The following is a 27,435-nucleotide window of genomic DNA, read 5'->3' on the forward strand; positions in this document are numbered from 1 at the left end:
ATGATGGGGTGCTCCCCTGTAGTTTTTTCATAATAACCTAAAAATATAATACATAATTTTCAAAGTATTTTGTTAAACATACTGGTGCTATTTGAAATTGCCCACTATACTCTAATCAATAATCTACAGTTTACCTTGTTTTCCATATAAGAAGCATTTTGAATATTTGTATTGTTATTATCTCATTGTTGATGGTACTCTGCTTTCCCAGTCATTTTAGGATCTGCAGTGCAGTATTAGGCACACCTGAAATAAATCTCATTACAGCTGCCAGCAAGCAAATAAAAATGCATGACATTGCATAGTGCTTGCATCATGTTACACTGAGGTTCTCATGTGTGAATACATGTGTGCATTGTGGGATGCATTGGACTGGAGTCTCATTCAAAGTGTCTCACACCCACTTTTGTTTTTTCCTTTGATTTGCCACTCATTGATATATAAATGTTAAAAACAACTCTACATGCTTTCCGACTGAATTTAAATTCACATATAAAGTAACAACATGCACCGTGTTTGAGGTTCTTTATTTTCTTGACATTTTATTCATTTAGGTTGGACTGAATGTTTTACCTGTCATCGTTTCTTTGTGTAGAATGTTGTACCCTGTTTTAAACATGCGTAACATCTGAACCCTGTAATGACCTGTAATTGCGATACTGTTTAAGAAATCAATGAAGTAAAACATTTTCACACATATGAATAGCATGTTGTTCATTTAATCTTTCAAATTGGAATTTTTTTCAAATTACGACTCAAAAATCGAGTGGGAATATTGGGATGAAAAAGAGAATTGCTTTTACATGTAGACATAAAGCCTGGTTTCTCTTCCTAATTATATATACTGTACATCTCGCCTTTTATATAATTCAGTAGCTAGTCTATGTGTATGATAAAGCATGTGAGGTTTTTTATGTCCCACTTGTTGTTGATGAATTGCCTGACTCATTAAAGCATCAATTTCCCACAACTTCTTAGATTAGTTCTTCTCCATTAAAATGATCCTTGCAGACACTAACACATGCCAGAAAGCTTCATGAGGTCATGCTTCCAGTTCATCACATAGCTATGCTGAAAACAGGATTACTGTATCATTGATACATTTCCCACTTTTTGCTGGTTAAAGGAGAAATTTTGTATTTCCATTAGAGCCCACAACCTTTATCATAATTCCATGTTATATATTGGCTCAAGTTGCCTTATTTAGGCAGAAGGATCGCTGTATCTTGAGCAGGAGTCTCTGTGTCCTTTCAGAGATCCCTTCATCACTTCCTTGGGAAGGAATCTTTATCCCCCAGACAAGGACGGCGTGTCCTCTCTGAGCCCACGTGGCTGGTCGTGGCTCAGGGCTGCTGAGATTGGGAACGCTCGATCTTTAGCAAAGGCTCGGTGTTCTCCGAGTCGCTGTGATGTTTCCTGTCTCTGGGTTGCTGCTCCCCTTTGCACCCCCGGGTCCAGGAGGGTGATCGGACGTAACCGCCATGAGGGAAACGAGGCAATGGTGGCTGATGATCTGAAGGACGAACAAACCAACAGATCACATGTTTCAAGTTATTCTATTGTTAATTATCTATGTGCTGGATTTTATCTCTGGGCCAATAAATCTTCACAGGCGTGTCCAATTTAGGCCAGAGATCTACAGAGATTTGAGGTTTTCTTTTTTTTCTCAACCTGAAGCATTGTAATCGTTACAGTTCCATGGTTTCATTTTCCTGGATTCCAGCACGCCTGATCCAAATATTCAAATTACTGTATGGCTCATAAGTTAAAGCCTGAAAAGAGGTCATCCAAGAATCACTGTTCTTATCAGAACAAAATCGGCCCAAGAAAACTTGTATCATACAACTGGAATAAATGTCTTGCACAATAATATTTTGTCTAGTTTTAACCCCTTTCTTCACATCTTCTCTGTACTACTACTTCTACTTTGAGCTTTTCCTGTTAGGGGGTCACCACAGCAGATCATTCATCTCCACACCCCCCTGTCCACCACATCTGCCTCTTTCAAATTACCCACCTGCATGTCTTCCCTCACCACATCCATAAACCTCTATCTTGGCCTTCCACTTTTCCTTTTTCCTGGCGGCTCCATCTTTAGCATTCTTCTACCAATATACCCCATGTCCCTCCTCTGCACATGATCTCATTCGCACCTCTTTCAGCTTGTCTCCAAAACGTCCAACATGCGCAGTCCCTCTTATAAACTCATTAGTAATCCTGTCCATCGTCGTCACTCCCAATGAAAATCAAAGCATCTTCAACTCTGCCACCTCCAGCTCTGCCTCCTGTCTTTTTGTCAACTCATTTTCTTTGTACTATACAAATGAAAAGAGTAGGTGTAACCTCAGCTATACAGGTAGGGTAACTGTGATCTCAATATACTGATTGTGTTGTGAAACAAAATATTCAAAAACGAAATGAATGCATTTTCGATACCGGGTTAGTATCAAAATCATTTCCAAACATTAAAATTTGTATTTTACTTCTGTAGATTGTCATAAAATTCACAAACGTAAAAATAAATGGAATAATGAAAGTGCTATCTAAACATCCTATTTCAAGTGTGAAGCGAAATTGCTACTCACTTGCTGGCAATTCATTGTGATTCTCCTCATCTGAATCAGCAAACACTTCTCCCAGCTCTTGATCAGACATGTCAGTCAGCTCTGTCAGGTCTAGCAGATCGAAGTGAACCTCTAGAGAGGACACGCTGCTCAAGGGTTCTGAAGGACAATGAGATGCAACAACAACAATAATTAGTTTTATAATAATGCTATTTAAATAAAAGTCAAAAAGAGCATCCGGTCTGGTTCTGCTTGGTCTAACTAACTGCGATCATGGAACTGATATTATTACTTTATTAGAAGGTTGTTTAATTCCATAAAAATATTTAGCGAAATAAATCAATTCTCAATTTTTTAAAGAATCCAAGGCGTTTCCAGTGGATCGTTCACGATAGTATTCGAATCATCTTTGTTAAATTTTGTGTTTGCAGCGATCACAGTGGCCACAGTGTAGGACACTCCTACTTACGGCGTCTCTCTGCGGTCAGGACCTGGCTGCAGTGGTGCCCAGGGGTCCCAACTTGCTCTCCTGCAGCATTGTGAGACGCCTCAGTAGTGAGACTAGCAGAGCTGGATGACTTGAGAAGTTTCTGAAAGTCTTTCTGTCTGTTGGGCTCTGAGAAAAATAAATATACATTAATATGAATATTTGTTTGTGAATGACTGAGCCGAACATTACCATTTGTTGATGGCTGAGGGCATTGTCTGTAACATTCCTGTAGTGAATGGCTACACTTGTTCTGAAAAGGCAGAATTGAAGAAACATGATCTACATCTGTTTCACAACGAGGTGAGGCAATTGACCGCTGTCTATTGATTGCTTTGGGGCAGATACCACAACAGACAGGTGTTCTGTTTCATTAGAGCCATTACTTCACTTAAGAGGGGAAACAGATCCATTTTTTTTTACAAGGGACTCTTTTTTTGCAGGCTGCCTGAAAAAGGAACTACATATACTTCATGTGTAAGGCAGGAATTTTACCAAACAGTGTGTTACTAAGATTACTTCATTTCTCTGCAGTGTGCAGGGCATCCTTTCCCTACCCTAAATCTCTCATAATAATGCATTACCCTCTCACACAGCCCACACACAAAGTGGGATACAGCAAAGTCGGCCATTATCAATTTTACAAAGCATCTATTTCTGTATCTAAACCATACAGTTATATTTATAGTGTGTGTGTGCGTGTGTGTATATATATATATATATTACTGGCATGATAATGTGTCAATGTCAAATTCTATGCAGCCCTGAATTTTTTTAAATAATGCTATTAAAGCCAGTAATTGTCCTGTATAAGGAATCACCATATAAGCATGAACACCAGCTGCCCCTGCTACTGGACTGAAGCTGACTGAATGCTGGCTTTCTCTGCCTGTCTGTCTTATGTGATTAAAGCACAAAAAGACAAAGACTGTATGTGTAAAAGCCTTTCCAGTCCATTGACGCTTTTCCATTTATTGTGTCAGCACAGCATCATGCCAGTCGGTGTTAGGACAAAAAAGGGTGTCTCTTACCTGCAGCACTGGAGTCTGCCTGAGCCTCCATTCAGCCTACACAGCAGCCGGTGCAATGCTGTCTGGCGCGGCAGACAGGGATGGGAGGGGAGGTGTGAGGCGTAGCCTCCTTCGTCATGCTCCTTCTCTCCCTCTCTCGCTCTCTCTCGCTCTCTCTCCTGATTTTCTCTCTTTATACATCCACATAGCTCTTGTCTTTGCAGCATGCACAACACAGTGACAAAGAAAGGAACAAAGAAACAAATATATGCAATCACTATCTGTTACAATCTGTCACAAAGACCATAGTAAAATAAAAAATGTAAGAGAGGACCTTTCAAGGGAAAAAAATTAATGATTTAGGGATGAAGAAGGGAGCTAAAATTGAAGGTTGATATCACCCATATAAGAGTGGGTTCCCCTTTTGAGTCTGGTTCCTCTCAAGGTTTCTTCCTCAAAGCATCTAAGGGAGTTTTTCCTTGCCACAGTCGCTATGGCTGCTCATCAGGGATAAATACACACCATTCACCTTAACTGTTTAATTCTGTAAAGCTGCTTTGAGACAATGTCTTTTGTGAAAAGCGCTATAGAAATAAACTTGACCTGACTTGACTTGAAGGTGTTGGTAAGCACAGGTGATTAACCCTTGCAGTAAATATAACATGATCATTCATGTTATTTGAAATAGAAACACAGTAAATGCTATATCATGTCTGAGACTACATATAAATATGATTATCTCTCAATAAACCTAGTTTAACTAAAGGCCAATCTGATAAGTAATCAGGTGAGACAAAATACTTCCTTTTTGTCTTTTTGAAGGCTTTTGTTTACTGACACAAAATTTCTTTTTTCTACAGTCCTACAAACTGCAGTTATAGTGAAATGGTTTTGACCTGCTTCCCCAGTGCTGGGTGTAAACCTGGTCTTATAGCGGTGTTATAGATTCCATGAAAAAAAAAAATATTTTTTTATTTTATTGTTCCACATACACTCCCTATCCACTTTATTAGGGACATGTGTACATCCATGTATCTATCTAACCACCCAATCAAGTGGCAGCTTTGGAATGCAAAAGAATAAGGTCCATTTTTTCATGTGGTGTGCTTTTTAGTGCCAGAATGACTATTTTAAATATTCCAGAAACTGCTAAGCAGTTTTTTGAACTTTAACAACTTGTTGAATACAGAAGAAGAGGAAATGACCAAATCGAAGCTACCAGGAAGGATATAGTTACTCAAATTATCACTACTTACAACTGTAATGAAGAAAAGCACTTCATCAAAAAGCTTCAATCCGTGATGTGGATAAGATACAACCACAGAAAACCCAACTGGCTTTCCACCTATGTCAGCCAAGGTCATGATCATTCTTTTACTGATCTACTTCATCAAGTGTTCCCGTCTGCAGACCTTACACGACATTTACATTCAGTTCCATTCCATTCAAGTTGCACTATTTAGTGCAAACGCTAGAGACTGTTTTGTGTAAAAATTCCCTGAAATACTGAAATACTCAGACCAGCCCATCTGGTACCAACAACTGTGGCACCATTGAAGTCACTGAGATAAAAAAATTTTTTCCCATTCTGATGTTTAATGCATGTTTGACCATTATAGATTTTCTCAGTTGGTTTGGAACGTTTCTCAGATCAAAAATGTAATTCTCAAAACTACTAATTCAACCTCCACATAATTTAGTCACTTGCGCACATCCTAAAAGCAATTTCTTGTTGTTCCGATAAAATTGCGAATGCTTTCTAACATTCATTTAATTGATTGTGTACATTGATTGTGAATCCGTCTAAATCTGTGTTAGTGAGCACTTCTTCTTTGCTGAGGTAATTCATCCACCTCACAGGTGTGACATATCAAGATGCTGATTAGACAGCATGATTATTGTACAGGTGTGCCTTAGGCTGGCCACAATAAAAGACCACTCTAAAATGTGCAGTTTTGTCACACAGCACAATGCCACAGATGTCACAAGTTTTGAGGGAGCGTGCAATTGGCATGCTGACTTCAGGAACGTCCACCAGAGCTGTTGCCCGTGATTTGGATGTTCATTTCTCTACCATAAGCCGTTTCCACAGGTGTTTCAGATAATTTGGCAGTACATCCAACCGGCCTCACAACCGCAGACCACGTGTAACCACACCAGCCCTGGACCTCCACATCCTGCATCTTCACCTCCAAGATTGTCTGAGACCAGCCACCCAGACAACTGCTGCAATAATCAGTTTGCATAACCAAATAATTTCTGCTGAAACTGTCAGAAACCGTCTCAGGGAAGCTCATCTGCATGCTCTTCATCCTCATTGGGGTCTTGACCTAACTGCAGTTCCTTGTTGTAACTGACTTGAGTGGGCAACTTTGGCTCTTTAGAGAGGTAAAGAGGAAATCCTGGTTTTCACTGTACAGGGCAAAATGTGTGAGGAAAATGGTGGCCACACCAGATACTGACTGGTTTACTGAAGGTAATTTTGTTTAGTGTGTATATATATATATATATAAATAAAGAGATGCAATATGAACTGTATGTACAACTAAATACAATATATTTTATGAATAACAGTTCTAGATATAATTATCCGGAGATGATCCAGAATGTCCAGAATGAAGCAGAACTGCATGATGAGAAAGGCAAGTTTGTCCATATCAGACACACAGAGGACATGTGTATGGGTTAAAGATAATGACTTTCAGTGGCAGCTGCACACGCGCTCTTCGCGACCCATGCCGCCGCCAGACAGCGAACCTGTGCGCATGCGCACGAGGGGGGGCGGAGTCGTTCAGGAAAACGGTGAATGGCTGTTAAGGCTAACTAGCGAGTCAGATGGGTGAGAAGAAATTACAAAGCGCTCGTTCCTGGTTACTAAACACACTCTGATGTCTACTGTTCGCTTTCTAATGGACGTAGGAACCATATTGATGCCCGACTCTGTGTCCTCGCTTGCCTAGCCTTGCATCCGCAGCTATTCGCCCATTGAGTTATCCGCCTGGAGGAGTGCGAGAAGCCGTTAGCCCTGCTCTCATTAGGCACTGAGCCGAAGCTACAGCTAACCTCGCTAAGTTAGTATGCCCTCTGATTTCATTTCTCTTCTAAGCACGGATATCGACCTCAATTCCCCTAAATCTCTGTATTCCAAAGGTAAGCGTGTTGCCAACATGGGTATTTTATTACTCCGTTCATTCGGCATGGACTAAACCCGTTTGAGGTATGCGTTACTATGGTCCTGTTTAGCCTCTAGGAGCAGCTAGTTAGCTAGCTAGCTTACCGTAGCCAGGCAGTATGCGAGCGCGTGCCCGAGCACGCGCGTGTGAGTGTGTTGTGTGTGTGCGCGCTTGTTGCCTGACGGCGGCGGTGTGTTTTTGTTTTGTTAGACTTCAGTGCAATTATTTTCATTGACAGCTTCAGTGCCGTCCTTCATTAAGGCCAAGGACTTCAGTTTAGAATTTCACCTTGAGCAGAGATGAACTGAGAGAGAGCGAGAGCGCGCGCGCTGCGTTTTGGATGGGATTCAAGAAGTAGATATTTGTGAATATGAGCAACTCTCCAGGTTGCATGGCAGTGATGAAGCCCCTAAGCATTGTGGCACTGCACTGAAGCCAGCCAGTGTGGGGTGTAAGGAGGAAACCAGTTTTAGTGGTATTTCAGACTCAAGTCTATTTCAAGAAGTCTTTTATTGTCTTATCATATACAGTAAAGCAGGAATCCCCTACCACCGGGCAGTGGATCATTTTGTTGCAGGCTACACAGAAAGCTAATTGTATTTCATTTCCATTTCATGTTCCAATTTCCTGCACTTTTTTCTGAAACCTCCATAAATTAAGATCATTCTGATTCTGCATTATGGTGAGTTGACTTTCTTTAAATACACTGATCAGGCATAACATTGACATTATAACGTTATTTAAAAAAAGTTATTATAACAAAAGTCGTCTAATGAAGGAACAGTGGTGAACATTAGACTACTTTAGACCCCCCTCCCCAAACACACACACACACACACACACACACACACACACACACACACACAAGAACTTCACAAAAAAGGACTGGGGCATGACCTAAAGTGACATTGAGTGCAAAAAGAACATAACAGTGAGACAGCAGATGGAGTGACACTGCAGAATTGACCAGTAGAGTTCAGAAGATTTGTCAGTGCAAATGGATTTGTCTGTATAATAATAAATACTGTACTCGTAAATGCTGAATAGTTTCAGCAGTAATTTGTGCGTAACAGCAGTTTTACAGTTAGTGTGTGTGTGTGCGCGTCAATCCCATTTCGGACAGTACAATAGAATAATTGCAGAAAACGAGCGGTTAATTCTACCTGTCACACCTGGGGAAAGTGCTAACCATTTGTTCCTGTATTAGTCTTGTGTTCGTATATTGAAATGTTCACTAGACAAATGTCTCTCCATGTCCCACCCACCCGGACTTGGGCTTTGTTTCACAGGGGTGTGGTATCACCTAGTTACCAGCCAAATTGGTTTGCCTGTGCATTTTTTAATTTTAATTTTTTTGCCTTTCTGTCTTTTTCCAAATAAGATTTACAGTATAACAGTTACACTAATTTAATTGGACATGTGTGTGCCAAGAGTGATGATATTTAGTATAACTTTACTGGTATACTGTTTGTATCGCTCAGTAAGTCTGCGTTTGCCAATAAAATTACGATTCATTTAGAACATTTTAGAGTATGTTAAAGGCACTACTATATTGACAGCCGTGGCTTCTTTGCGATGGAAATGTGATTCATAAACTTCCCTTTTCTCCCTCAGTCAGAGGCAGCAATGTACTTTTCTATAACGTTCAGAGACGCGTCAGATACCGCGTAGTGATCCATCGGGTTTGTTTAGATTTGAAAGGGGTGTGGCATTTCTCATACGCTATGGACTCCTATTTAAATCAGTCAAGCACTTGAGCATTCTGTCACTCTGACTTCCTGTTTTAAGAAGAATCAACATGCAAAATGATATCACAGCTCTTCAACTCATATCACGAGGACTAAAGAAGACTGTACTTGATATTGGCTCTGTGGGATAAGACTGAGACTGCTGTTGAGTGGCTTTAAGGGAATATCTATGTTAAGGGTTGCGTGTTCGATTAGCTGCCAATTGACAATTTTGGTAAAATCACGTAAGTGGTGTATGAATAATGTGTTTTGGATGCTTTGATTTGCAGTAATGAAACACCTCTAATTTCAGAATTTGCTATTCTATTGAGCTACAGGATATGTGCTCAGTAATGGAAATAAACATGCTCAACATTTCCACATTGAGGAAATACAACTAGATGATGGAGCATTTTACTCATTCATCCATTCCTTTAATCATTTGTATTCAGGAGCAGCTTTAACATGGCCAGGTTCACTATTGGCTCCATTTTCAGACACTATGCACACACTTATTCGTACCCAAAAGAAATGCCAGTCCGCCAAGTAACATGGTCTATTTCTCTTCCATCCCTGTTTGGTTGGATCCTGGATGACCAGATAAAGGATGTGCGGAAATCAATGGGTATAGTGTCCAGAGCTCTACTTGTATAAATCCTTTGCAAAAGTTTTAATCCTGAATTTTTTTTTTTACAGCTTTTTGTTGTTAAAAGATACAGTGGGGCAAAAAAGTATTTAGTCAGCCACAATTGTGCAAGTTCTCCCACTTAAAAAGATGAGAGAAGCCTGTAATTTTCATCATACAAAATGAGAGAAAAAAAATCCAGAAAATCACTGTGTTATTTTTTAAGAATTTTTTTGCAAATTATGGTGGAAAATAAGTATTTGGTCACCTACGAAAAGCAAGATTTCTGGCTCTCACAGACCTGTAACTTCTTCCTTAAGAGGTTCCTCTGTCCTCCATTTGTTACCTGTATTAATAGCACCCGTTTGAACTCGTTGTCAGTTTAAAAGACACCTTTCCACAACCTCAAACAGTCAGACTCCAAGCTCCACTATGGCCAAGACCGAAGAGCTGTCAAAGGACACCAGAAACAAAATTGTAGACCTGCACTAGGCTGCACTAGGGGGGGACCTAGTGAATGACCTGCAGAGAGCTGGGACCAAAGTAAAAAAGTCTACTATCAGTAAAACACTATGCCGCCAGGGACTCAAATCCTGCCATAAAGCCATACAGGCCTGTTTGCTAGAGAGCATTTGGATGATGCAGAAGAGGATTGGAGAATGTCATATGGTCAGATGAAACCAAAATATAACTTTTTGGTAAAAACTTAACTTGTCTTTTTTGGAGGAAAAAGAATGCTGAGTTTGCATCCAAAGAACACCATACCTACTGTGAAGCATGGGGCTGGAAACATCATGCTTTGGGGCTGTTTTTCTGCAAAGGGACCAGGACGACTGATCCGTGTAAAGGAAAGAATGAATGGGGCCATGTATCGTGAGATTCTGAGTGAAAACCTCCTTCCATCAGCAAGGGCATTGAAGATGAAACGTGGCTGGGTCTTTCAGCATGACAATGATCCCAAACATGCCGCCTGGGCAACGAAGGAGTGGCTTCATAAGAAGCATTTCAAGGTCCTGGAGTGGCCTAGCCAGTCTCCAGATCTCATCCCCATAGAAAATCTTTGGAGGGAGTTGAAAATCCACGTTGCCCAGCGACAGCCCCAAAACATCACCGCTCTAGAGGAGATCTGCATGGAGGAATGGCCAAACTAGCAGCAACAGCGTGTAAAAACCTTGTGGAGACTTACAGAAAACGTTTGATCTCTGTCATTGCCAAGAAAGGGTATATAACAAAGTATTGAGATGAACTTTTGTTATTGACCAAATACTTATTTTCCACCATAATTTGCAAATAAATTCTTCAAAAATAAGACAATGTGATTTTCTGGATTTTTTTTTCTCTCATTTTGTCTTTTATAGTTGAAGTGTACCTATGATGAAAATTACAGGCCTCTTTCATCTTTTTAAGTGGGAGAACTTGCACAATTGGTGGCTGACAATACTTTTTTGCCCCACTGTATGTTTTAACAGAAATTGTCCATAAATGTCATTATTTAATCTTTTTTTGTTAAATTAATTCTGACAAATACTGATTTGGTGTTTTGCTTTTTTTTTTTTTTTTTTTTTAAACAGCATTAATATTTTTTTTTTTTTTGTAGATTCCTAAGAGAAGACAGACAGTCAAACATTTCTATGTATGAAGGTTAGGCATGAGCATGATATGTGTTTTATTAGCATTAATACTGTGAGTGTGCACGGTGACACACTGGGACTCATTACTGCTACTTCACAACTCCAGGGACCTGCTTTTGATCTTGAGCTTGGGTATGAAGTTTCGCATTTTCTCCTTGTGTTCGCATTAGTTTCCTCTGGGTTCTCCAGTTTCCACTAATATGTTAAATACATGCAGGTAGGCAGGCCGGCTACTTTTAGGCCTTGTTACCATCCTGAATCGTTATCCAGCTCACAAGTGGACAGCATCCTCACAGTGGACACCCTATTTGTTTAATGAGCAAAAATACATTTAGATTATTCTGTGTAGAAACAGTCATTAAATATGGAATCATTGTGAGACTTTCTGTAAATCCCACCAATCAGGGGTCACTCCCACTAGGCTAATGGATAATGCAAATGCTCTAATAGCAGCTGCTCTTCACATCTTTTATTTGTCTCACCTCTCACTCATTTATATGTTGTGTTACCAAGAAACCTGATTAAAACGTATGAAACAGTACGTACGGGTGCAAAACACGATTCAAAATAAATGCAACAGAAGACTTGTTTTAATAAATCTGCCTCAGCATTTCTCCAGAGAAAATTATGTATAAAATCTGATCACAAGTGGTCACTGTAAGACGCGTTCATAATGCCAGATCTGAACGGCTGTGCGTCTCAGCTGTTATGATGTGATGTGATCACACATGTCGTCTCATTTAATGCCAGAAACTGCTTCTGGTGTGTGTTCTACAAATTCCCAGTGTTCCCCAAATAGACTCTGGACACCGATCAGAAAAAGGCAGTTACCGATAACGGATGTGTAAATATCCAAGTAAAAGTGTATTACTACAGAGCTTTTCACAATGGAAATTGTCTCCAAGCAGCTTTACAGCATGTAAGAATTATAGAACAAAACAAAATTTTAATGTAATTGAATTATGAGTGTTTTTCCCTGATGACTGTGGTAAGGGAAAAACTCCCTTAGATGGTATGAGGAAGAAACCTTCTGCCAGTCTTATACAGTCAGTTGAAGTTGTGGAACCAGGAGCTCATGAGCAACTCATAAAATAGCTCAACATCTGAGATCATTATAGATCAAACACCAACTCTTCCATGCCAAAACCCTTAAATGTTCAATGATGGAGAAACAGCATATCTATTATGTTATCCTTGAGTAGCGATTAAGCGGTTATCTTTAAAGGCCAATGTCCGAAATCTTCATGAATTTTGCGAGAGGGTATTTAATTAGAGATTTTCTCAAAATTATACATTTCTCTTTAATTTAAGCTCAATTCTGTTTCAGACGTTCCCATGAAGGTGCTGTTTAAACTGTTGAAATCATTGAATAATATATTGATCATTATTCTCCTTTAAATAAATATGGATATGTGTGATTTGCACATTGGAAACACCCTCCTGTCAACATGCCATCACATCCCCAGTACCTACTACAGTCTGCCTTGCAATTTCACCAATACCAGCAATCCTGTATGTTTGAACGTCACATGGATCCAGTCTGAAGTCACTGAACACCTCTGTTCTCTGTTTAGTCATTTATTTGAGTTTAGTGACATTGTCTTGAGAGTTTTTAAGACTTGAAAGTGTCATTTTCAAGTGCGATTTGACTGCTATTTTCATTTGTATTGTCATATATAATGTATGTAAACAATCAGACTTCTTGTGGTGTACTACACGTTTTCTGTCGCCTCTAATATGTAGAGGTTTAGCTTTTAAACCACTCAGTTTCTTAGCTGTGCTAGTACATTTGTGAACCAAATGTCAGTACCAGTCTGGTTACAAATAGTATTCTCTGTTTCTGAAAACTATCTTTAGATAAATGTTTAAGCAGTTCTGCCCTGGATGCCGTCTTGTGTCTGAACAAAAGAACTCTGTCAGTTCTAAATCTGAGTCTCTTATTGGGTGGAGGTTTATACATTAGCTTCAATAATTATTATTTTTATTCTAATAATATTATACAAGCACTTTTTATAGGTTACTTTTTTTTGTAGTTTCTCCAATGCTCTCTTCTACCCAAGCAGGTTTGAATATTTTTTATTTTTTTTCCCCAAAGTAGGCAACGGTAATTGTAGTGTTTTGCCCTTAGGGGGAATTCAGCCTTTAATAAGAATGTAGGATGCACAAACAATAAAGAAATTGTATACGTGCAACTGTGTGTGTGTGTGTGTGTGTGTGTGTGTGTGTGTGTGTGTGTGTGTGTGTGTGTGTGTGTGTGTGACAGACAGAGTGTGAAACCTTTTCTTCAATCAGGAAATGAACTGTTTTGAAGAGCTGGAGTAGATTTAATGTGAAATATTTGAATTGACACTTACAGGGATACTTTGAAGCTTGCTCTTACCTGGTGCAGAGGACTTTTTATTCTCTCTCTCTGTCTCTCTCTGTCTCTCTCTGTCTCTCTCTGTCTCTCTCTGTCTCTCTCTCTGTCTCTGTCTCTTTATTGCCTTTCCATCTTGGTCTCACTCTCTCACCTCTGTCTTTTTTCATTTGTGCTGGTACTATTACACTGAAAACTGACATCTTTTTTTGTGTTTTTAAGGAAACTCTTAAGTGGTCACTGTACACTCTTTATTGACGTTAATCTAGGAGAATGAAGGATAAGAAGCAGGATAATGAAATGGCTGGAAGTAAAATCAGCTAGCTGGCTGGTTGTTAGGTAAAGTTGTATGGGATGAATGACAACTGTTTTTAGATTTAACCTGTTACTAGTCAATGAGTCAACACGAACTTGGTGCTTGTTGGTTAAATACTTGTTAAATATCCAGAACATTCCACCCTGCATATAGAATAATGTTCTTCTAAATCACTGCCCGCTGCAGCAGAATTTCGGCAAAGTTCGACTGAATAATTTATCCAATTAGATGAGGGGTTCATAAAGAAAAATACTTTTATTAGTCACCAACAACGAGGAGAGCGATCATGTGGCAGCATGTACCGAGCTTTCTCGTGGTATGAGCAATTATGGAAAGACACTTTGCTTTGTTTTGATCATTCACCGAACAAAGAGAGGGAGTCTGAGAACAGTTTGTGGCTCGCTAACTGCTGTTCTGGTTTTTTGGTTATGAACAGATCTTACAGTATGTAAGTAAGTTAATAGACTTAATAGACATTTTAGAGGGACTGAGATGAATAATAGAAAGAATGAAATTCACTGATAAATCTCTAGCTTAGGCTTCAGATATGGAGCAATGGATTTATTAGTTGCCAAGATCTGTATGAGTGGGAACTACGGAAAAATTGGACACCCTACTCGGCAAACGTGCACATGCGGTTCTCGACATACTCTCTTTTACTTGCTCACATCCATATTTTGCATGTTTCAGAATCAGTGTATGACCTCCTGCCTAAAGAACTTCAGCTTCCTCTAGCCTCACAGGACAGCCACACCATGAGTCAGAAGAGTGGTGGAGAGGCAGGCCCTCTTCCCTCTGCTGCCGTGGCCTCAGGTAGAATAATTTCCCTACTTCTTTTTCTACTGCCATCTTATTTCTTTTGTTGCCCCGGAAAAAGCGACTCATCCAGTTTTCTCCTTCCTAATCAATTTCGATCACGTCTTTATTTCACCGCTGCCTTCTATGAGTCTTTTGAGATGCATGCAAGCGGCCACATTTCCACTTCCATGTATTCTGCTTGAGTTTTTTATTTCTTTTAGCCAATCCATTGCTCCCTAGTTTATAACATTTTACAATTGTTAACATTTCCAAACAGCTTTTTAATTTTTATTTTCATTTTTTTAATACATCTGCATACCCTTTTTATTTATTTATTTATTTATTTATTTATTTATTTATTTATTTATTTATTTATTTATTTTCCCCTCCCCCAGTCTGTTTCTTTTCACAGGTACTTGTGTTGTGGTGGTACTGTGTACTGTTCAGTTCTGTAACCAGATTCAGTTGACTCACTCCAATAAAACCACTAAAATGTTTAAAGAATTTCCTGTTGTTGCTCTCAGTGAGCAAGAGTTGTTTCCTGGTTCTTGCCCAGACCATTTATGGCACGTGTTCACTAAAAGCAAGTTATGATTAGGGTGACCCCAGAAGACTCTACTAACACTTGGAACATTTGACTATTTGAGCTATTGCCTATTTACACGTGTGTAGAGTTTTGCCTTAAGATTCATTATTTAACATTTAGTTTGAGAAACCAGATGAAGGGCTTTTACTTTTGCTCTTCTCCCTTCTATGAAGTACTGTATGCTCTTTAGTGTAAGAATTAGTCAGTGCAGTGATGGAGGGTTATATTTTACAAAGTTCCTGCTCAGCTTTTTTTTGCTTTGACAGGAATCTTAGCACAAAATGGGGCTGTGCATATAAGGATCTGTTTTGGGGATATAAATTTTAGGTCTACCAAATAGACATTGATTAATCAGTTAACATTTCGAGTATTACTGGGACAGTGAAGATTTAATGCTGGTTTTGTGAAAAAAAAATTTTTCCTTTTTTTTCCTTTTTTTTTTTTCTTTTCCTTTTTTCTTTTTTACCAAAATTTGTTTTTGGTGCCATGTGCTCTGGTTAACACCAGCATTGATTTATGCAAAAAAAAAAAAATGACTCGTTGTCCAAATTTTGCTGATATTGACATTGGCTGACCTTTGACCAGCACTTACTGCTCTTTTGCTGTCATTTGTCGTTTTTATTCCAGGGAGTTCCCTCTGAAACAGGGAGAGTCTGCTTATAAAATGGTCTGCAGTTCTCTGCTTCGTAGGTCAGAAGCTTGTTTATTCTGTCTCCATGGCTATGCTCAGTCCCAACCAAATCCTCCAATTGGCATGCATTAGCTGACACCTGAAAACTATGATTGGAGCTCATTTTTTTTGATAGATTGTTTAGATAAGTTCAGTGGTTAGTTATTCAATAACAGTAACACATGCTCTGTATGCCTTACGCATGTTTACATGGCACAGGATTTCATATCTTTAACATTTAGGCCATAGACTGTAATGATAGAATTTCATGCAGTAATGATAACATTAGACATTGCAACACACAGACACACACACACACACACACACACACACACACACACACATTAATTGATGGATAGTAAGGGAAAACTAAATCATGGATTTGATAACTGATTGGCCTAATATTATTGCAATGTTTTTGATTTGGTCAAATTGACCTAAAGGGTTAGGGCAAAATCGTGCACAAATTACACTGCTTGATCGGGACTGCTAGCCAGTTTTGTAGTAACGAACATTATTAATTCTCCGCATTGTGCACACTACAGATGCAGCCACCGCCTGTGTTGTTTCATCCTCCCCTGGAGGGCACAGCAGTGCTTCTTCCTGTCCCAGCATGCACTGTGCTACTTCACCTCCAGAGCAGTCTTCCAGGCTCCACTGTCTCCCTGTCGAGGTGCTGGGAGCGGAGCCTGGTTCGGCTTCTGGTATCAGTGCGACCGCTGGGAACGATGGTGCCGGAGCAGCAGCACATCAGAGCCAGATGACACCCTCAAAGCGACGCACTGTACTTAACATCTCACCACCTCCTGAAGACCTGCTTGATGACAGCCGCATGTCCTGCCAGGATGAAGTAACGCCCAACCCAGACTCTGAGCAGAGCGGCAGCATATGGATGGATGACTCGGTTTCGAACTTTAGCATGCTGAGCAACAGTTCCTATAATGACAACAGTGAGGTTCCTCGGAAATCCCGTAAGCGAACACCACGCCAGAGACCAGGCCCGAAGCCTGTGGCCAGGGACGAATCAACTATGGATGTGTTTGATGCTGACAGCGCTAAAGCGCCGCACTTTGTACTTTCACAACTTGGTTCTGAAGGAAAAAGTAACCTCAAAGGGAGGTGAGTTGGTTGAATGTTTTTTTTTTTTTTTTATATATATATATGACTTTGACATACAGTTTCTTTTATAAATGTTTCACGGCAGATACATTCTTCAAAATCACAAGAAAAGCTTAGCTTTGACTCTGGGTATGTATGAGGCCAGGTTGCACCTGCTGATTGAGTTGGTTCTAAACCATATTGTAAAAGCAGTAAGTTAAGCGTTTTGGTGCCAACGGTACTACTATTACCAGTGTTTCTGACTGGTAAGAGTAGTACCGTTGGCACCAAATCAATCAGCATCTGAAAATCTGAAGCATCTAACTAGTTTTATTCCTAGAAAACTAGTTAGATGCTTCAGAGTTTCAGATGCTCTTTGTACCTAATTCATCTTTTTGTATTCTTTTCTGGCCACAAGCTTCAGAATCACTTTCCAGTGCGCACAAAAACAGTTTACAAAAACACTGTGACCATGGCAAAATAAGGGTTCAAGGTAAAAATCGAGTTAATCTCACATATGCAGACTCAGCTGGCCTCTGCATGTGAAAGTAGATGGCTTTTGGCCACATTTAGAAATGAACACTACCACTGTCTCAAGTGAAAGATGAAAGTCTGGCTTGTGACACTAGTTACTCAGTAGACAATTTAAGAATGTTTTTTACAGCCGTGTAAGATCACTCGTGTACATCTGCCAATTTTAACATATGATTTTAACATAGTTTTAAAATAAATAAAATGATTAAATAAATATGTATTTACTGTTGCAATCATTTTGGTAACATTTCCTGCTAAGCATATGTTTCATCTGTCTAGTTGTTTGTATAGATCCATACTGTCTAGTGTAGGTAGTATAGTTTCCAGACTTGGTTGTGCTACATTATGCTGTTTTTCTGTAGCACCCTGGAGGTGGCTGGCAGTCAGAAAGGTGGAATTCTTTCAACACAGTATCCACAAAAGAGTGAAGGGAAAGAGCTAAAGATTTTAGTACAGCCCGAGACACAACACCGAGCACGATACCTTACAGAGGGTAGCAGAGGATCTGTCAAAGACCGCACACAGCAAGGCTTCCCCACGGTCAAAGTAAGAACTAACTTGGATTTCTTTTTCATTTAGCAGCTTTCTGTGGTGGAACACCAGCATCTTTTGTCTACACTTAAGCTTTCCATGAATGCCTACCATCATGTTATCTTATCTTCTAGTTAGAAGGTGTGAATGAACCAGTTGTCCTCCAAGTGTTTGTGGCTAATGATGCTGGACGTGTAAAACCTCATGGCTTCTATCAAGCATGCAGAGTGACTGGGCGTAACACGACGGCCTGTAAAGAAGTGGATATTGAAGGGACCACGGTTATTGAAGTGAACCTTGAGCCAAGCAACTCTATGACTTTAGCGTAAGACTTTTTCTTGATTTCGGGGTGTGTGTGTGTGTGTGTGTGTGTGTGTGTGTGTGTAAGTGTGTGTAAGTAATATAAATATTGTATATGTGTGTTCTGCAGTACTAGAACTAAACCAAGTTACATTTTTACCCTGTACAGAGTGGACTGTGTAGGGATATTGAAATTAAGGAATGCAGATGTTGAAGCTCGAATCGGAGTAGCTGGCTCTAAAAAGAAAAGTACCCGGGCTCGTTTAGCATTTAGAGTTAACATTCCCAGGCCAGACGGCTCTGTGCTCACTCTGCAGACCCTGTCTTTACCAATCCTCTGTAGTAAGTATTTTAAGTTTGTGAGAAAACTACACAATAATGTACCTCTATGTAATCTAAATCCGTCTAATGAATTCTCATGTCGAGGTTATTACATGATTGATTTTGGGGAACTTATTTTACAGCGCAACCCGCTGGAGTGCCTGAAATTCTCAAAAAGAGTCTTCATACCTGCCCAGTGACTGGAGGAGAGGAGGTCTTCATTATTGGCAAGAACTTCCTTAAGGGAACCAAAGTTATTTTTCAGGAAATTACCACAGGTATCTGGTGTATCTAGTTTTTGAAATGGTTTTGTTCCTGGCCCAATTATCTACTGGTCTTATTATTAGTAATATTAAAACACACACAATTTTTGCTTTTGTCTCAGATGAGAGCTCATGGCAGGCAGAGGCAGAGATTGACATGGAACTTTTTCATCAAGTAAGTACAACTGTCTCAAGGAATACATTATGCAATGGAGCATGTTTATTTCAATATTTCTACTTTTCTTATTTTAACCAGAATCACCTAGTGGTGAAGGTGCCTCCTTATCATGATCTCACGGTAACTTCACCTGCATCAGTTGGGATTTCTGTGTTAACCAATGCAGGAAGAACTCATGAACTACAGCCTTTCACTTATACTCCTCAGCCAGGTTTGTCAAGAGTTAATTGAGCGAATGTAAAATGTACACAGATTTACATTTATCATTGTAGATATTTAATTAGGATCATGTCAGTAACCCTTTGTTTTGTCTTTTCATACAGAAAAAGTTGATGTTCCCGTGAAGTCAGAATTGTCAGTAACAGCCAAACCTTGCACATTTGAAGAGCAGATAAATGGTGAGATTCCTAAAAGTAATAATTGTGCGCAATCTTTGGCTTAATTAAACGTGTATTGTTTTGTTTATGGTGTTCACATTTATTTCAGATCATTTGTGTGCAGCAATGCAAACTGGCACCAGTAATCTTAACAGTACCTTGATGGCCCCAATGATATCCATAGTCAAAAGAGAAGAAGTAACCCCAATGGAAATCTCTACCAGCTCTACAACCTCTAACATATTTAAGGTTAATTGTAAATTTCTTTTAGAATCATAATTGGGCTTTCATAATTTTTAAATGAACTTGTCAAATATCTAAACTTTTATTTTTGTAATTAATCCAGCCTGCAGAGGTCCTCAATGCAGACCAACAGATTTTGGAAATTTCAGCCATCCTTCCTGCTAGCAGCAAATCCTTTCCTAGCCCTGTCCCTCTGCCATCTGATGATCCTCAACGATCAGTGCCCACAATGTTTGCACCTCCAGAGCCCCTTGCAACAATTCAGAAACAGGATATGCCTTCTACACCATCCTTTCAAGTTTCTTTGTCAGAAGACACAACCGTTCTTCAGCCGGTCCCCCCACAGGTCCCTCAGCAGTTTTTGAGGGAAACCCCTGAGACTTTGTCTCCAGAAGACAACAGTCCAGATGGCACTGGAATGGTTGTAGTGGGGATGGAGTCTAGGCCTCCCCCTACCCAGCAGCCTCAGGTCCAGAACATTTTGCCCCAAGATGAGGTAGCACAGCTAGAAAGAGCTGTTCGGGAGCTGCAAGAACAACAGCAGCTTAATTCTGTGCTTTATGATTCAAACCCTTCTGCTGAAAACCTCCAGCAACATGTTCAGGAAAACATGAACAGTTTAAGGCTGGGTGGCAATGAGAACAGTTTGACCAATCAACAGCAGCAGCAACAAGAACATAATATATTGCAGAATCTGCAGCAGCAGCATCAGAAAGCTTTGGTTGATCTGCAACATCAACAAACCGTCTTGAAGAATTTACAACAGCAACAAAAGGTCTTTGAGAACTTTCAGCAACAAACTCTTGGAAATCTGCAACAACAGCAGTCTCATCAGATAGTTTTGGAAAACCTGCAGCACCAGAAGGTCCTTGGGGACATTCAGCAACAAAGTTCTTTGGTGAATATTCAGCATCAGAAAGTCATTGATAATCTGCAACAACAACAGCAGCATCAACAGAATTTAGAGAAACTTCAACAAGAGCAACAACATCAAGAGGTCATAGAAACCTTGCAGAAACAGTTGCAATCAGAAATGTTACAGCCACAGATTCCCATGCAGTGCACACCAAGTTTCTCTGTCGTACCACATGATCAAATGTCTGAGCATCAAAGTTCCACTCAGATTGATGGCTCCCTGTCACAGCCACCTGATGGTTTTCTCCAGAGCTCTTCCTCTCAGCCACAGCAGCAAACCCTTTTTCAACAGACTGGGGGGCTACTGACTATTCAAACATCCAGCTTTCTTCAGCAGCCACCCTCGCAAACTTCACCTCCTCAGCAGCTATTTCAAAGTCACACACCTATCGCTGACTCACAGGAACCACAGACAGGGCTCTTTGGCACTTCTAAACCTACCCAGGTCCAGCCTGCTTTATTTCCCAATACAGTGACAATGCTGACAAGCACTGAATTATCTTCTGAGCAACAGGCTCCTTCAACTACCCTGTTCATTTCTCAGGGTGTTCTGCATAGCCAAATAACAACCGGTAATTCTCAAAGTCAACAACAGCAACAAATAGCTTTTCTCACGCCCATGGAAACGTCAACTTCAGCAAACCAATCAGTGTCTCTTTTTCAGGGACAAACCCAGTTGTCCACTCCAATGGAACAGCACACTTCCCAGTCTCAGCAAATACCTACACCCCAGCAAGCTTCCCTATTCCAGAATATTTCTACAATATCCCAAAGTCAGGGCCAGCAGCAACCACAGGCCAGCTTATTGTTCTGTGCTACTCCCGTTAATCCTCAAGACCTTCCTCAGACTCTCCTGTTCAGTACCCAGAACCAGGGTCCGATTGGCACCAACCAACTGCCACAAAATATCTTTCAGGACCAGCAACCCATGCAGGTAGTCCCAAGCCCAGGTAATATCGCATCAGACAACTCCACAAGTCAGCCTACGGTCTCTCAATCACAGTCAACACAAAGCCCACAGATTCTTTTTCCCCAGGCCACTGTGGTGAATGTGGCTCAGCAAGATTCAACAGAGCCTATGTCTTTTCAGGATGAGATCTCTGTTGTGGATCACTCATCTGCTGGTATGCCTACAACCCAGCCAGGACTTTTTCCAGATCAGCAACCTATGCAGGTTGTCCCAAGTGCTAGCAACTGTGCCTCTGTCCCTCCTACAGACCAGGGCACTGTTAATATTTTCTTGCCACAAGCAGCCATTTCAGTGCTTCAAAGTGGTGTAGGCACTCAAGAGTTACCTCAGACCGCTGCAGCAACTGCCATTTTTAGTGCGCAGGGTGGCGTGGCAATCGGAGGGTTGCCGAGCTCCACAGCCACGTCCAGTCAACAGCCACCTGATTCGCTTTTTCAAACAACTTTAGGGGGAACCCTCAACCAGCCTGGGCAGCCAGGACAAACCGGCCTATTTATTTTTGAAATCCCTGCTGGTAAGTACACTTTGATTAATTGCAGTGGTGGACGGTAACACTGTAAATGCAATTCGTTACTGTACTGAAGTACTTTACCGAAGTATTTCCATTTTGGGAGATTTTAACTTCACAACAAGATAGATATATTACTCAATATATAACTCAAATACATGGTTTGTGTATTTTGTCCACCACTGATTAATTGATTAAAAATGCACCTTACAATATAGTAGGGAGTATGATTAGGATATATTTTGAAAATCTAACACTTTTTTTTCCTTTCTTCTTCTTCTGTTTACCAGAATGTGGGCAGTTATTAACCCCTCCAGGTCCTCCGTTAACAGACCAACTTGTCACCATGGGGCATTCTAGATCAGATCACAATCAGAACCATCTTCAGACCAGTGCACAGATTCACAGTTTATTAGACCAGTCCAACAATCTCAGTGAGAAGCTTGATGAACTGCTAGAACAATTCGAGGAACAAGGGAAGACTCTTCCCAGGGACTTCTTAGAACAGTAAAATGCATTGAAATGCCCCCCTTTTAAGAGCTCTTGAGCTCAGTTGACACAAGAGTGTCTAGAGCAACTTGAAGGATCAAAAATGTTAAAGCCTTTAATATATGTTTAATGGGTTATGTAGGCTGTTACAGGTGGCTGTAATTATGGAACCAAATTAATTGTCAAGTCATAGTTGTGATCCGTCTTGGCGTTTCATATTTTGGCGGTATATGTCATGTTGACACAATATTGTCTTTTATTACATTATCATCTTTCATCTGTCTAACAGAATCTGACACAATTGATCTATCTGTTGTCAATCTGATGTACTACATTGGACTAATTCATTGTCTGTGAATTTTTAGATGGTGTGTTTAGCACTTTATTGAGTCTTGGAAGTGAGTTACATGCGTTTCAGCTTTTGAACCATTTCTAACCATATTCGCGTCTTTTTTATAGTCTTTCCCAAAAGATCCTCTATTTTGTACCAGTCATATTTTCTCTCCATTTTCATATTAACCAATATAACAAGCCATGGGTATGGCATTTTTTTTTTTTTTTTAAGATGATTGTATGCAGCGTCCTCATTAGACTCAATCCATGTTCTATATCTAACATTTACTGTATATATTTGTATAAATGATATTTTGAATTGTTATATCATCTAATATATTTTATAAAGAAGTGATCCATCTGTAGTCATTCCTGTCATGGACGTTATATCACTTGTGTACATTGTTAGATAATGATGTGGTAGATACATAAGCTAGCCCGGTGGACTGACCTAAAAAGATTTTGTCCAATTTACAGAATAGAACCCAAGACATAGCAAAGTGAAATGTTACTAATTCATTGCCATTGTCTACATAATCTTAAGCCGTGATCTGTTTCGTTGGGACCTTTAGTCTCCGTCTCCGTTTCAGGATATTCCACCAAGCTAACAAAATGCATGCCCATGACACCGTGTTTACTGTGTGTCTCTGTGTGCGTTTTTGTGTACAATGGAAGCAAAAAGTGTATTGATGTTTGTTCTATGTTGCATTTAGTTTCAATCCATGTTTTTTTTTTATATTACACACATTAGATGTACTATTCGTTTGGGCACAAGCTACTGGAAAGAATAATGTGAAAGGTTGATTTGAGCATCATTTCATTCATTTATGTTGGATTTGGTAAATGAAGTTGTACAGGGTTTTATTTTTAAACGAGTTGGCATAGTGGTGCTACTTTGTTTACATAAATAACCATTGTTTTATCAACGTTTGGACTGATATTATTACAAAATGCTTTGTTTCTAAAGCTTGTCGTTTGTGTAGGTCCCAGCTTACTCTAAAGTTAGTGGCCTAGTTTCCCTTCTTAGGAGACTTTTTATTTTCTTAGATGACAACTTCCCCACAATTGTAAATGTTTACAGTTTTCCATTATTTAATACCCCCCTGAAAAAAAAACAAAAAAAAAAGTGTTTTCATTTCCAAAAGCACCTTTTGCATTGACAATGTTCACATGCAGATCAATTTAGGTAATAACTGCACTGAACTGTAAAATTCCTCCAAAATACATTTGCGTTACATACGATCTATTTGTTTCCCGTATTTCTCCACCTTTAAACTTGATTATCTCATTATGTATTTAACACTTGCCGCAAACTCTGTAAAAAAGAACACTGTAGTTGTAGTGACATTGATTTTCTTGTGTGCTGTTCGTTTGGTGTGTCGTGTTCTCTGAGTAGTAAAACGTCTGTCATTATTTTTAACGCATTTTAAGTGAGCCATACATACAGTATTTTTGTAAGTCTAAAATTAATAAATGTACTGTGTACATTTCAAAATATTGAATTTTGTGTCCCCTCTGCAGTACTTTATGCATTGTCAAAAAAAAAGAAAAAGACAAAAAAAAAAAAGAAAAAAAAAGATTTATTTTTTGGTCCCCATCACTGTGCTATGAATCAAAACTTCTTTATCTCGTACAAATCTCAACTATTGAAATTAGACCTAAAAATTATGACATGGTTTTTATACAGGCTGGTGATTTGGAACTTGCGTTCCATGTGAAGTTTAAATTCGATGGTAACTCTGATTTCAGAGTGGAAGAATGTGTTTTTACCTCATGGTGCAGAGACATTTCAACCTAGATCTAAATAAGGACCAATCTAAAGAAACTTTTGTTATTATAATTTTTTTTTTTTTAGATATGGCAGCAGAACTCTTTTGAATTGTTCGAGTTGTATGAGTATCAGTGCTTTTGCTTTTTGTTTTCGTTTTTTTAACCATGTCATATAGAAGATAACAAAGAAGAAAAAAAACGAGCAATTCTGCACAGTCTGTCATTGTAAGAACTACATCAAATATTTAGTATGTTATGCATACATTCTATGTTCTGTTGAATTGTGCTATTTTTATTGGAAGCACTTTGTGCCTTTTAAAAACCGTCCCCCCTTACTTCAAAACCCTTGAGGTTTTTCACTTTCAACAAATTCAAGTTACAAATTTATCCTAAATCCTTGTTTAACTGTATTTTCAACATGTCATCTGATCCAAATGCCGAGATGCATTCAAGTTTTCTGTCATGGAACTGCTATGCAGCTTTACTACTTTATTTAGACTGTTGGTTGCCTCTTATGATTTGCTAGAACAAGGTACAGAACAGAAAAAAATACCACATATATTGATTGTCAGTTCAGTGTGTGTGATGGATTTAACAACGATCTTAGTGTTTGTGTTTTTTTCTTTTTTTTTTCTGGTCTGTGTTGGTTTTTGTGTTCAATTTCTTCATATGCATTTTTATTATGGTTTGTTTGCTGTGAATATTACTTACCCTAGAAGTCATGGGGATAACCGTTTACTTTTTAGTCCATGTGAAGTAACAACAGTTAACATATTTGTACTTTGCTTTCAACCAGTACACTCCTGAATTTGTATACTCTTGCAGTTCTATTTCTGTAAAATGTGCTGCTATCTGTATGAAATAAAGATAGATCTGAAATTGTTCTTCGTGTGTATATTCGATGAACCTCTAAAGAAATGAGGAATCACAAGTAATGCTTCTGTTTATTGATCTAAAGCTACTTACAATTAATATTAAAACACAACTTTTTCTTAAACTTCATATACTGTATGCATGTCTTTTTCTTCAGGGGTTTACCACAACTCCTTTCTCGGTACCCTCTCGTACACTTTCTCCAAATCCACAAACACAATGCAACAACTTCTGACCTCTATACTATATCGATATTCCTAAAACAAATATTGCATCTGTGGTGCTCTTCCTCGTCATAAAACCATAGTGTTGCTCACAGATGATCACCTCTTCTCTCAGCCTGGCTTCCCTTACTTTCCTAAAGCTTCATTGTGTGACTGATCATCTTAATTCTCCTGTAGGTACTGCAGGTCTGCACATCTCCGTTATTCTTAAAAACCGGTACCAGCACACTCCTTCTCCATTCTTTAGAGATTCTCTAACCTTCCAAAATTTTTCCTTCCTTCAGCTGCTCTCATTTCCTCCTTACTAATGCATTTCCTGTTTCACTCGCACCACATCATCCAACCTTCGCTCTTGTTTTCTACATTCATCAGCTGCTCAAAATATTCCCTCCATCTTCTCAACACACTCTCCTCACTAGTCATTACATTTCCATCTCAATCCTTTATTGCTCTATCTTGCAGCACATCCTTCCCAGCTCGGTCTCTGTCTGGCCAATCGGTACAAATCCTTTTCTCCTTCCTTAGTGTCCAACTTCTCATACATCTCCTCATATGCCTTTTCCTTGGCTTTCGCCACATCCCTCACCTGCTGCCGTATCTCCTTGTACTCATGCCTACTTTTCTCATCACTCTGTCGATCCCAATTCTGTTTTGCCAACCTCTTTCTCCTTATGCTCTCCTGCACTTCCACATTTCACCACCACGTCTCTGTCTTCCTTTCTATTTCCAGATGATTCTAGCTGTTTCCTTTATCACTTCTGCAGTAGTTGCCCAATGATCCCACACCTCTTCACTACCACAGAGCGCCTGTCTGACCTCTTCCCTGAATCTCATACTATAGTCTTCCTCCTTCAGTTTCCACCATCTTATTCTTCTTTCAATCCTGACTCTCCTCCTCCTCTTCTTTACCTTCAAAACCATCCTACAGACCACCATCCAATGCTGTCCAGCTCCACTTTTATATGCCACCCTATGCTCCTCTTTCTTCTTAGGGGGAGTGGTAGGTCAGTGGTTCAGGTGCTGGGATGCTGAACAGAAGGTTAGGGGTTCAAGCCCTGTTATCACCAACCTGCCACTCTTGGACCCTTGAGCAAGGCCCTTAACTCTCTGTACTCCAGGGGTACTGAACAAGTTGGGATATGCTATGAAAATAATTTTGCTGTAATGTATATGTGACAAATAAAGGCTATTCGACTGCTCTTAAAATATGTATTCACTACTGCAATTTCCATCCTTTTCACAAAATCTACCACCATCTGCTCTTCCAGCCATACCGACCAATCACCTCTGTTCTCTTCACCAACATTGTGAAGATTAAAGTCTATTGAAGTCTGCCACAATCACCAATCTTTTATTCCTATGATTAGTATTAAAATTAGAATCAGTATTAAAACTCCATCCCAAAAAATTGGGACACTGTAATAAAAACAGAATGCAATGATTTCCAAATCTTATAAAGAGAATATAGAAAACACATCAAATGTTTAAACTGGGAAAATGCATAATTTTAAGGAAAAAATAAAGTAATTTTGAATTTGATGGCTGCAACACATCTCAAAAAAGTT

At 39.5% G+C, this 27,435-nt stretch overlaps 3 protein-coding genes across 5 annotated transcripts in view; 2 read left to right on the top strand and 1 right to left on the bottom strand.

Annotated features, from left to right (window-relative positions):
- The window catches only part of urahb (urate (5-hydroxyiso-) hydrolase b), a 464,718-nt gene that overhangs the window by 44,177 nt on the left and 393,106 nt on the right, over window positions 1-27,435 (top strand). The gene's annotated exons all lie outside the window — the stretch shown is intronic.
- On the bottom strand, window positions 511-8,020 carry dbndd1 (dysbindin domain containing 1). The gene is made up of 5 exons (XM_083545660.1): window positions 7,339-8,020; window positions 4,083-4,277; window positions 3,034-3,180; window positions 2,586-2,723; window positions 511-1,513 (listed from the first exon to the last, which is right to left on the bottom strand). Exons 2-5 carry the CDS (start codon window positions 4,111-4,113, stop codon window positions 1,344-1,346), a joined length of 486 nt encoding a protein of 161 aa, XP_083401786.1. The 5' UTR covers window positions 4,114-4,277; window positions 7,339-8,020; the 3' UTR covers window positions 511-1,343.
- On the top strand, window positions 6,809-25,652 carry nfat5a (nuclear factor of activated T cells 5a). Of its 3 annotated transcripts, none has more exons than XM_083545653.1 (13): window positions 6,809-7,211; window positions 14,580-14,702; window positions 16,489-17,062; window positions 17,938-18,121; window positions 18,241-18,431; window positions 18,576-18,748; window positions 18,871-19,005; window positions 19,113-19,165; window positions 19,247-19,379; window positions 19,492-19,566; window positions 19,655-19,794; window positions 19,892-22,187; window positions 22,472-25,652. In XM_083545653.1, exons 1-13 carry the CDS (start codon window positions 7,139-7,141, stop codon window positions 22,690-22,692), a joined length of 4,371 nt encoding a protein of 1,456 aa, XP_083401779.1. In that variant the 5' UTR covers window positions 6,809-7,138; the 3' UTR covers window positions 22,693-25,652. The 3 variants fall into 3 exon arrangements, with proteins under 3 accessions (XP_083401779.1, XP_083401780.1, XP_083401781.1); XM_083545654.1 differs by having other exon boundaries at window positions 6,809-7,132; XM_083545655.1 differs by lacking the exons at window positions 6,809-7,211; window positions 14,580-14,702 and adding an exon at window positions 15,898-15,963.

Source organism: Silurus aristotelis (assembly GCF_946808225.1).
Source record: "Silurus aristotelis genome assembly, chromosome: 7".
In the NCBI taxonomy this organism is placed as follows: Eukaryota; Metazoa; Chordata; class Actinopteri; order Siluriformes; family Siluridae; genus Silurus; species Silurus aristotelis.